The sequence below is a fragment of the Alosa sapidissima genome, chromosome 14 (genome assembly GCF_018492685.1).
Source record: "Alosa sapidissima isolate fAloSap1 chromosome 14, fAloSap1.pri, whole genome shotgun sequence".
NCBI classification, from domain to species: domain Eukaryota; kingdom Metazoa; phylum Chordata; class Actinopteri; order Clupeiformes; family Clupeidae; genus Alosa; species Alosa sapidissima.
The window spans coordinates 17,001,540-17,011,539 of NC_055970.1; the positions used below are offsets into that span (position 1 = coordinate 17,001,540).

A 10,000-nucleotide genomic window follows, 5' to 3' on the forward strand; every position below is an offset into this window, starting at 1 on the left:
TCCCCTTTTCTGTAGATATCTTCCCTTTCTCTGTCTCTTTCTTTCTCTTTCTCTCTCTCCGTGTCTCTCTCTTTCTCTCTCTCTCTCTCTCTCTCTCTCTTTCTCTCCCTGTATCTCTTTCTCTCCATTTGTCTTTGTCTTTCTCTCTCTCTCTCTCTCTGGATCTGTGTTTTAAAGAGCGTGTTTTTCTGCTGGTTGATGCCCTCTCTCTCTTGGCTCACACCTTTGTTAACATCTTGCGTGCCAGCTGCTGGTTTCCTGTGTGTGCCAGCCAGCTGTCTGCTGCTGTGGGGAGCCATCGCCTGGTGCCCAGCAACCACCCACGCCCCCAACCCCCCCCCCCCACCACCACCACCACTCTCCATCATGAGGGAAATGGTAGTTAAATGAGCCACCCTATCTGATGTCAAGAAATGCTTTTTTGCGTTGTAAAAGTAAAATGCACATCAGAGACATGTAGAGCAAAAAAAGAGATGGAGGTAAGAAGAGAGGGGGGGGGAGAAGAGGAGGTAGAGAGAGAGAGAGAGAGATAGAGAGAGGGCGAGAAAGAAGACGAGGAGCAGAGGAGTGGTGGTAGAGAGAGAAGAGGAGGATCAAAGGAGCAGAGGTAGAGAGAGATAGAAAGAGAGAGGTAGAGAGAGAGAGCGAGGGAGGGAGAGAAAGAAGACGAGGAGCAGAGAAGTGGTGGTAGAGAGAGAGAAGAGGAGGATCAAAGGAGTAGAGGTAGAGAGAGAGAGGTAGAGAGGGAGATGGAAAGGATGGTAGGAACCCAAGGGAGTCCACAGCAGGGGTTGAATTGAGAGAAATGTGCTGTTTCTGTTTTTTTCCACTCTTATCCACTGAATGAATTCTTCATGTTGACAGCGGCATGGCCCTGTCAAATGTCACTGACCCTTAAAACTAACAGTTACTCTCATTACACTGTCACACACACACACACACACACTTGTGCTGAGTGACATGGCAGCATCCCTGGTCTGTGTCTTTGTGGTTCTGCTCTTCCCTGATCGATGCCTGGCCGGCGATTTACTCTCCCTTTGCTAAAGCACTTCCAGGGAAGCTGAGTGGCTTGTGAAACTGACCTGAAACTGACAATCAAGCCTCTCTATCTCTCTCTTTCACTCTATCTCTTCCTCTCTCTTTCAATTCAATTCTAATCAATTCAAGCTTTATTAGCATGACAAATATTTTTGCATTGCCAAAGCAGAACATTTTACATAGAGAATGCTTGGAATACAGTACATGGTAAATAGATATGCATCCAAGATTAACAAACAAACTCGTGAATGTGTAGTGTGTGTATGTGTTTTGTGTGTGTGTGCATGTGTGTGTGTGTTTGTGTGTGCATGTATGATGTTTGTCTTGCACAGTGTTTGCAATAATATGGATAGATGCTGTATAGAGGTAATATTTATTGAACCACTGTCCCTTGCCTAATGGCATTCAGTGATGTATCTGGCAGCAAGACTTGCTGTCTGTCCTTGCTGTCCAAGTAAGACTGCCATTATTTCTTGTTCTTCTACATTTCAGGACCCTGGGATAAGGCTTGTAAGCTTGTCAAAGTATGACATCCGTATAGTTTCTCACAGTAAAGAAGAAAGTGCACCTCAGTCTCAACCTCACCTGTTATGTAGTGACCACATATTCTTTGCTCTCTTGGCGATTTTCTACCAGGATTTTCTCTTACTCTTTCTCTCTCTCTCACTTTTTCTCTGTCTCTATATCTTTCTCTCTCTTTCTTTCTCTCTATCTGTTTCACACTTCTATCCTTCACCTTTTCTTCCTCCTGGGCAGTAATAGTCACTCTTGTCTTGAGTGCAGTGTAGCAGGTGATGGTCTGACTGGCCCCCTGCTGTGTGTGTGTGTGTGTGTGTGTGTGTGTGTGTGTGTGTGTGTGTACCAGAGTACCTGTTTCATTTGCGCCGTTGTGACTGACTCAGTTGTCTAGTTGAACTCAGAAGAGCTTTTCCAGCTCCTGATCTGCGCCCAGCTGTGCTATACTGCAGGGTTGACTGACGGCGGGTCCTTTATCCAGTGGAGCCTTTTCTGTGCTGCTAGACATTTGTAATTCCTACCTCCTCTGTACATGCAGCTCATATTCCATGATAGACAGTTTAACGTTTTTTGTAAAGGAATGTGGTGGAACATCTCTGGGTGTGGGTTATATTTGTACATGCTGCTGATGTAGAGGACCAGGTACGGAATTTGAGTGGGCCTGTATAGATGTAGTGGAATGAAGCTTAAAACACACCTGGCAAGCTGTCTCTCCAGATCTGCTGTGATATATGATTGGCTTAGAGTGAGATGAAATACAACCTGTTGGCCAGATGTGTGTGTGTGTGTGTGTGTGTGTGTGTGTGTGTGTGTGTGTGTGTGTGTGTGTGTGTGTGTGTGTGTGTGCTATGTGTGTATGTGTACATGTGTGTGTGTGTGTGTGTGTGTCTCTGGGTGTGTATGGGTGTATGTACCTGTGGGAGGTATGGTAGTCATCAGGTAAGGTAGTTATGTGGTAGGAGATACAGGCTACTGTCAAGTAAAAGCACCTGTGATTAATGGCCGCCACTGCATCAGTGGCCTCTGTGGAGACAGACGCCAGTCGCTCCTGGGGCTCAAACAGCAGCAGGTCACAGAGGTCATCCACCGCCACAGGGCTTTCACACATCACAGTCTGTCTCTCACTTACTGAACAGCACAGAGAGGGGGGGGGGAGTGAGAGCAAAGATAGAATGTTTCATAGAAAAGCATGAGTATGAAATATTACAGGATAGTCTATGGAGAGAGAGAGTGAGAAAAAGAGGGGGGCAGAGAGAGAGAGAGAGAGAGAGAGAGAAGTAGGAGAGGAGATGGAGGCTAAATTGGAAGGGCTGAGTGTAAATTAATCTGAAACTAAATTGTGCTCCCCCTCTTGAGTGTCTGAGCCCATTTTCTACCACATTCACCCACAGCTCTGTGTGTGCGTGATCCTCTGGTCCTCTCCACCTCCCATGTTATACTCCTCAAACAAGCGTGACAGCCGAACAAAAAGGGCCTCTTATTCTGCCACCGAAGGGGCAGATAACTAAAGAGTCCTCTCTCGAGGAGTGGGACACTCTTAATGGGAATGGTGAACAAGCCTCACTGACCTCAGCTCAGAACCTGAAGCACGTTTTTTTACCGAGCCGCCATTAAACTGAAGAGTAACTGTTCCTCCTTTTCTCCCAGGCAGGCAGGCAGCGTTTCGTTTTCATGGCAATGTAGGGCATATTTGAAGAGAGAAGTGCGCAGAGCTTTTTAAAATGTCCATTATTTCCCCCGACACCCCAGGGTATAGGTTTATAATCCACGGCTTGGGTTTCAAAAGCAGCGGTGCGCCGCCTTCAACTCAAACAGTCCTCCAGCTGATCCCGTGGCCTGACGCAACAGCCCGCGCCAGAGACGTTTTGGCTGTTTACTGTTTGGCTGTTTGGCTATTTACACGGCTAATAGCATGGCTGCTTCCAGCTGTCTTGTAATGCTGTCGTTAATAGCGGGATAGTGTGCTGAGCCATCAGGTGGACGCTGACAGCCAGCCATCATGTCCTTCTCATGCTAAGCTGCTCATTACAGCCCAGCTGACGCGGCGTTTGCGGCGTGGCGTGGGCCCGTGGAGTTTCGGCGCGCGGTGAGGTGTGTGTTCTCTGCTGTCGCCGCTGTGTAAATCATGTCAGCAGTGAGAGAGAGGCTTTAACGAATGACTCCTCAGCTTGACCAGCGCGGCTTTCAGACGCGACGAGCGTCTGCACTGGCTCCTCTGCCGCGCCGAGGCTGTCATTATCCTGTCAGCAAAACACACACTGCAGCGCACACACACACATCCAGGTGTCCCTGCTCTCTGTCAATAGCAGCTTTTAGTAATGATAGCAGGTGTTGCCTGCCTTGTTCTCCGTCAGTCCTCATCCTCTCTGCTGTGCAACTGCCCCACTCCTCCCCAGCCCTCCTCTCTCCCCCTTCATCCCCCTCTTTCTGCTCTCTCCCCCTATATCCCTCTATCCCCCTCTCTATCTCTCTCCCAGCACATTTATTTGACGAGCAGTTTTGTAGCTCATTGACCGAGGACATGTGTTAACAGTAAAAAAACTGAGGTAGTGCTGAGGTGTGTGTGTGTGTAAGTGTGTGTGTGTGTATTGCCAGGACTGCTATTGCATTTTAGATACCTGTATATTGCCTGTATATATTTTAGGCCCTTGTGACAGTTGAGGTGAAGGTTAAGGTGAAGATGGTTCTGCCATTTTGTAGTGCGGCAGATTAGTGAAACAATTGTTCACTTTGTGATACAAGCATCAAACTTGGCACAAATATTCTTTGGGACCCACTTTATCCAAAAAGCATATTAGCCACGCAAAAAATCCAATACGGCCGCCATTTTCCAAGATGGCCACCATTGAAGGCCATTATACTATATATAAAGATCTCTGGACTCCTCCTAAAAAGGGTTGCCCAGGTACTTCATCACACCAAACAACTTCTGGACCTTGTCTGTGAAGGATTCCCGAGACTGGTTAGTCTGTTCATGGTGTCGCATATCTTCCCTAGCTACTTTGGCCTGAGATGCAGACTCATACTGAGAAACCAAATAACTAAACTCTGGTCCAGATACCATCATTAGGACTGATGGGTTCTCAGTTATTCCAATGGCACCACCATCACCTTTGACAATTGCATTGGCCTGTTTATGGGCAAAAGCCAATCCAGAAAACTCTGTGGGTCACACAGTTCCCTTGCTGAAATTCATTGGCCAACTGAGGATGTGTTTGTTGTAAAGAAACCATGGCTCTAAGGTGTATGGAAAGCCATAGTGCATAGTTGACATTATTGTTTGCAAAGAAGAAGGGGATGAGTGCAGACAATGATTGACAATACAAAGTGAAGTTTGCTTCTCTGAAAGACCTCATCAAAGAGAACATCACCAATTGCATTGCAAGCTCCCAGAATTGAAACTGTGGACTCTTCATCTGCCTCTTCTCACACCAGCCTTCCCAACTTAAAGAAGTACGGCCTTGATCGATATTCGAGAGAGAGAATAAATTATATTCGAGTGAGAAAGAGGATCAACGATATTCGAGAGTGAGCTTCGATAAACGATTTTCGAGTGCAGTCCAACTATTTCTGGCCGCCATCTTGGAAACTAGCCTTGAAATAGATTTCTTTCTTTGCCCCATTTATTTTGCCATGTTAAAATACATACAAATTGATGCCTAGATCATGTAAATATGCCCAGCCATTAAAGTTCTACAGCAAAAAAACGTTTTTCTTACATTTGATGTTCAGGTGGCTAATGTGCTTTCCTTAAAAAGTAGGTTCTAGTGATTATTCATGCCAATTTTGGTGCTTGTATCACAAAGTGAACGATTGTCCTGGAATATGGACTTAACCTGCCGCACTATTTGGGAATCCTGGGTGTGGTCACAAACTGCCAGCTAGACCACTGCAATTGTCAGGCCTATCACAGAAAAGACCTGAATATAACGGCTATCCTCATCGTGTGATGTAGGTGGTGTTTTTTCCTGTAATAATTATATAATTATACAGTATATCACATCTATCAAAATGGAAGTGTGAGTGGTAGATTCAAATGAATAATTCAATGATGTGTGTGTGTGAGTGTGTGAAAGAGAGTTGAGGTGGCTTGCTTGGTTTTTCTGAATTCGTTATGACCAATTAGCATTTCTCCCACCTGGCCGCTGGCTCCTGTGATATGGCGTGGTTGATGAGTGCATGTAATGAGGGGTGAGAGAGGGGAGCATGCCTGTGTGGCCGGCCTTTAAACAGCCTCCCCTTGATCAAATCAATGCACCAGGAAGAGCAGAGCAGAACGGAGATCAAGGCACGGCAAGGCAAGGCAGGGCAGGGCTGCTGTGGTGGAGCTGCCCAAGAGCACAGCAGCAGCAGCAGCGTTCTCCCGGAGATCACAGTTTGCCTTTGCCATTGATTTTACTCACCGGATACTGTGTGTCGTCCTTTCTAGGTGTTGAACACGCACCATGTGTGAGCTCAAGCACACACACACGCACACACGCACGCACACACACGCACGCACGCACGCACACACGCACGCACACACGCACGCATGCATGCACGCACGCACGCACGCACACACACACACACACACACACACACACACACACACAAAACCATACACACTCACTCATACAATAGGTTGGGTGCATGCATCATGCAAGCCCCTGGGGCTACGCCATTGCCCATCCATGAGTGAGAAAAGGTGTTGATGGTTATTGATTGGGGAAAAAAGCTGCGGATCAGCACTTGCTGACGATTATTGAGTTGGTGCGGGGGAGGGTGGAGGTGCAGGGACAGTGGAGGGGGCAGTAGGGGTTGAAAGCCGTGCTGGTTGTAAGATCGCGATCAATCGAGCGTCCTCTTTTGTAAGCCACATGTGGTTATAACCGCCTGTCCCCTGTTGTGGGCCTGGACTCTATCTATTGATCTGCACCCTCTCTCTCTCTCTCTCTCTCTCTCTCTCTCTCTCTCTCTCTCTCTCTCTCTCCCTCCCTCACTTTCCCTTCCCTCTCTCTCTCCCTCTCTTTCCCTCTTTCTCTCTGTCTTTCCCTCCCTCTCCCTCTCTCTCTCTCTCGTTATTGCTCTCTCAGTCTTTCCACGCGCTCACTCGCTCTTGAGAGGGTGGGATAATCAGTGTCTTGCAGAATAAGAGGCCTGAGCCACAGTACTGAATGGCTAGCAGTGTTAGCCAGTGTAACACTCTTTCTCAGTGTGCTGCACATTGCTGCATATTGTATGTATTGTGGTTTAGTCCATTTCCCTGTTAATGTATGTGAGGTTTTGTGTGTGTGTGTGTGTGTGTGTGTGTGTGTGTGAGTTGGGCTTTTCTGTATCAGGTCGGTGTTGTTCTGCTCTTGTCTGAAGTGGCCTTGACTGAGATCCTCCTGTGTGCTGAGGTGAATTGATTCAGTTCATCCGGCTGTGATTTGTGGGTTGGTCCGACTGCCATTTAAAGAGTTTTTATCTGTTCAAGGGCTCCTCGCTTCACCTCCCACAATTCATCATTCTGAGGAGCGCCTACATCAAGGTCCTGCTCCTCCTCCTCCTTCACCACCCCAGCATGGCTCAGCGTGTAGCAGACCCCAGGGGAACGTTCTGGTGGCCTTCAGAATAAAGGCGCCCAGTACGGGCCAGGAAGGGAGGATTTGTCTTACCTCTCGTCTTCCCCTCAACCTTCTTTTGTAATGATCCGAGAGATCAGCAGTCATGTTTCCAGCGGTCGATAGGTTCATATTTTACAGAGTTTTTCCCCAAAAAATAGCCGTGGTGACATGTTGATGGGGGGGGGTCATTGCATAAGACAAAGAACCTGTGTGATCAGGGGATGGATGTGTTTCAACGGCGTCCATCCTCCTTGTGTGTGTGTGTGTGTGTGTGTGTGCGTATGTGTATGTGTCTGTGTGTGTGTGTGTGCCACTTTGAAAAACCTACAGCGCCGTGAGCGATTAGCCAGCCTCTGTGGCGCTTAATGAGAGCCTTGTTAAACTTTAATGTCGGAGCTTCACTGTAGTGGGGCAGATTTATCGCCGTCTCTTTGGAGAAATGGGCTGCGTGGCGGAGCATGCCGACGACAAAGGAGAAGATGATGATGAAGATGTTTTTATCTGTCCTGGACCCTGGCAGTCTCCGACTGGCTCATGTACCTACTGCCGACACAACACCAAACGGCATATGATGACCGAGGTGCCAGTGAGACACAAGAAATGGGAGTGAGACTGTTGGTTGCAGTGTCACCGTGTTTTAGGCGCTAAATGGTTATGGCTGTAACACTGAATTTCCATGGAATATCCATTCCATCTAGCATATAAATGTGCTAAAAGGCCAAAGGTTCAAATGTAAGTGACCACGGAATGGCTGGTTGAGGTACTTAATGGCCAGTTTAATGGCTATTAACTTCCATTTTCCCCTTTTTTGACCTATTTTTAATTGGCCTATATACACTGGCGTTCTGAGGAGCGCAGTAAGAACTGGGTTGTACAGGAACTGCAAGGTTGCCATTTTCACGGGCAACACATACTGCTGCTCATGTACTCTTTTTTTACACTCTATATTCCACTGCTAACAGCCCACTTAGAGCTAATAAGCTTTGCTGGATTGCCATGACGTAAAACGTTTGACTGAAAGGACGGAACCTCGGAGCTGAGGAGGCTCAGACGACTCTGCTTGATTGGCTGAAACCTCAGACAGTGGTGGGCAGCCTGCTCTCTCCACAGTGCAGACAAAAACGCGAGACTACCCATTAGATAAATAGGGCTTAGAAGGAAACACGGGCCCCAGGCTATAATTATGGATCATAATCCAGTGAAATATGTCACTCGGAGACGCGTTTAAGCAGACCTCATTGTTTGCTCCGACTGCAGTTTTTTCCATGCCAGTCCTCCGCTGGGGCGCCGCCCGCCCGCTCGCCTGCCTGCCCGCTCCTCTCGCTCGCTCGCTTGCCTGCCCGCTCATCTCGCTCGCTCGTCCCAGTTCCACTGACCCTGAAAGTGTTGGCTGTTTGACTGAGCGATGTCACGCAGCGGCCGGGCTGCACTTTCTGCAGACGGCGAGGAGGGGTGGGGGGTTGTCTGGCCGGGTTGGTCAATAATGTATGATAATGCTGCGCGTCTGTGCGAGTCACCGCTATTCTCCTCTGACATTTTTATAAATAATAGATTCCCTCCTTTTCCCCTCAACTCTCTCTCTCTCTCTCTCTGTCCCTCTCTCTCTCTCTCTCTCTGTCCCTCTCTCTCTCTCTCTGTCCCTCTCTCTCTGTCTCTCCCTCTCTCTCTCTCTCTCTCTCTCTCTCTCTCTCTCTGTGTTTCCCAGGCTGCTGTGAGGAGAGCATGCAGAGCGACGGGCTCGTGATGGCACGCGAGTGAGACCCTGGCGTTGTGTCGGGCAGGAAAGGGAAGGAGCTCACACGGAGGCGAGGGACGAGCACCCAGGAGGAGCACAGGCTCCAGGAGCAGGAGCAGGAGCAGGAGGAGGAGGAGTGGGAGAGGAGGAGGAGGTGGAGGTGGAGGAAGGGGAGGCGACGGCTGAGGGACTGGATGCTCGGCTCCATCAGCTCCACCTGGTCAGGGCTGCCACCGAGATGGCCTCCAACTTCAATGATATAGTCAAGCAGGGCTACGTGCGCATGCGCAGCAGGAAGCTGGGGGTAAGCTCTCACACTGGGTGTCTCTCTGTGTGTGTGTGTGTGTGTGTGTGTGTATGTGTGTGTGTGAGAGAGAGAGAGAGAGAGAGACAGAGAGAGAGAGAAATCTGGTTTGTGCATCTGTCAGTGTGTGTAATTAGTATGTAATTGTGTGATGTGCATAGATGTATTTGTGTGTAGATGATAGATGCCTGACTGTGAGGTGTACTGATTAAATTGACCGATGACAAGGGTACAATACTGATTGTGACTGACTGTGTTTGGCCCTGTGGAGTTGTCTCAGGTGGAGGTGGAGCTGGTCAAGGACTGTATGCTCTGTGCAATGACAACACTGAGAAAGCAAGAGGCATTCTATTGTTTCTCCGTGTTTGTAATTCGACTGCATGGCAAGCATTTCAAACATCTCATAACCTAAACATAAAAGGACTCCAATGATCTCTACTTGCAAGAGCAATTTGGTTGAGTTGTTAGACAAACTTTTGGGTAGTTAAGATCAAATGGAGTGTCAAAACGAGTGTGCCGCCATCTGAAGGCCCTCGCAGCCCACTCTCCCATTCATCTTGTGCGAGACTGGCCTCTGTGGAGTCCACTGCAAGACTCGGAGCATGACTCAGAGCCTCATTAACTGCAATGCAATGATGAATCAGAGTAATGAGATCATTAAAGATTTATGCTTCCAGATTTGCTGAATGGGAGAATTATTAGAATCTGTGGCGGATTAAAGGATTGCTCGGGATTCTCTGCCATGCTGTCCTCAGCTGAGTGTTTGGACTGCGTTCTGCGTTTTTATTTCTTCTTCGTTTTTTTTTTTGCACTAAGTAGCCT

General features: G+C 48.1%; 1 protein-coding gene across 1 annotated transcript in view; it reads left to right on the top strand.

The window, feature by feature from the left end:
• The window catches only part of dok4 (docking protein 4), a 53,728-nt gene that overhangs the window by 23,461 nt on the left and 20,267 nt on the right, over nt 1-10,000 (top strand). The window contains 1 exon segment of the mRNA XM_042060790.1: nt 8,845-9,178. Coding sequence (XP_041916724.1) covers nt 9,113-9,178 — 66 coding nt within the window. The 5' untranslated portion in view covers nt 8,845-9,112.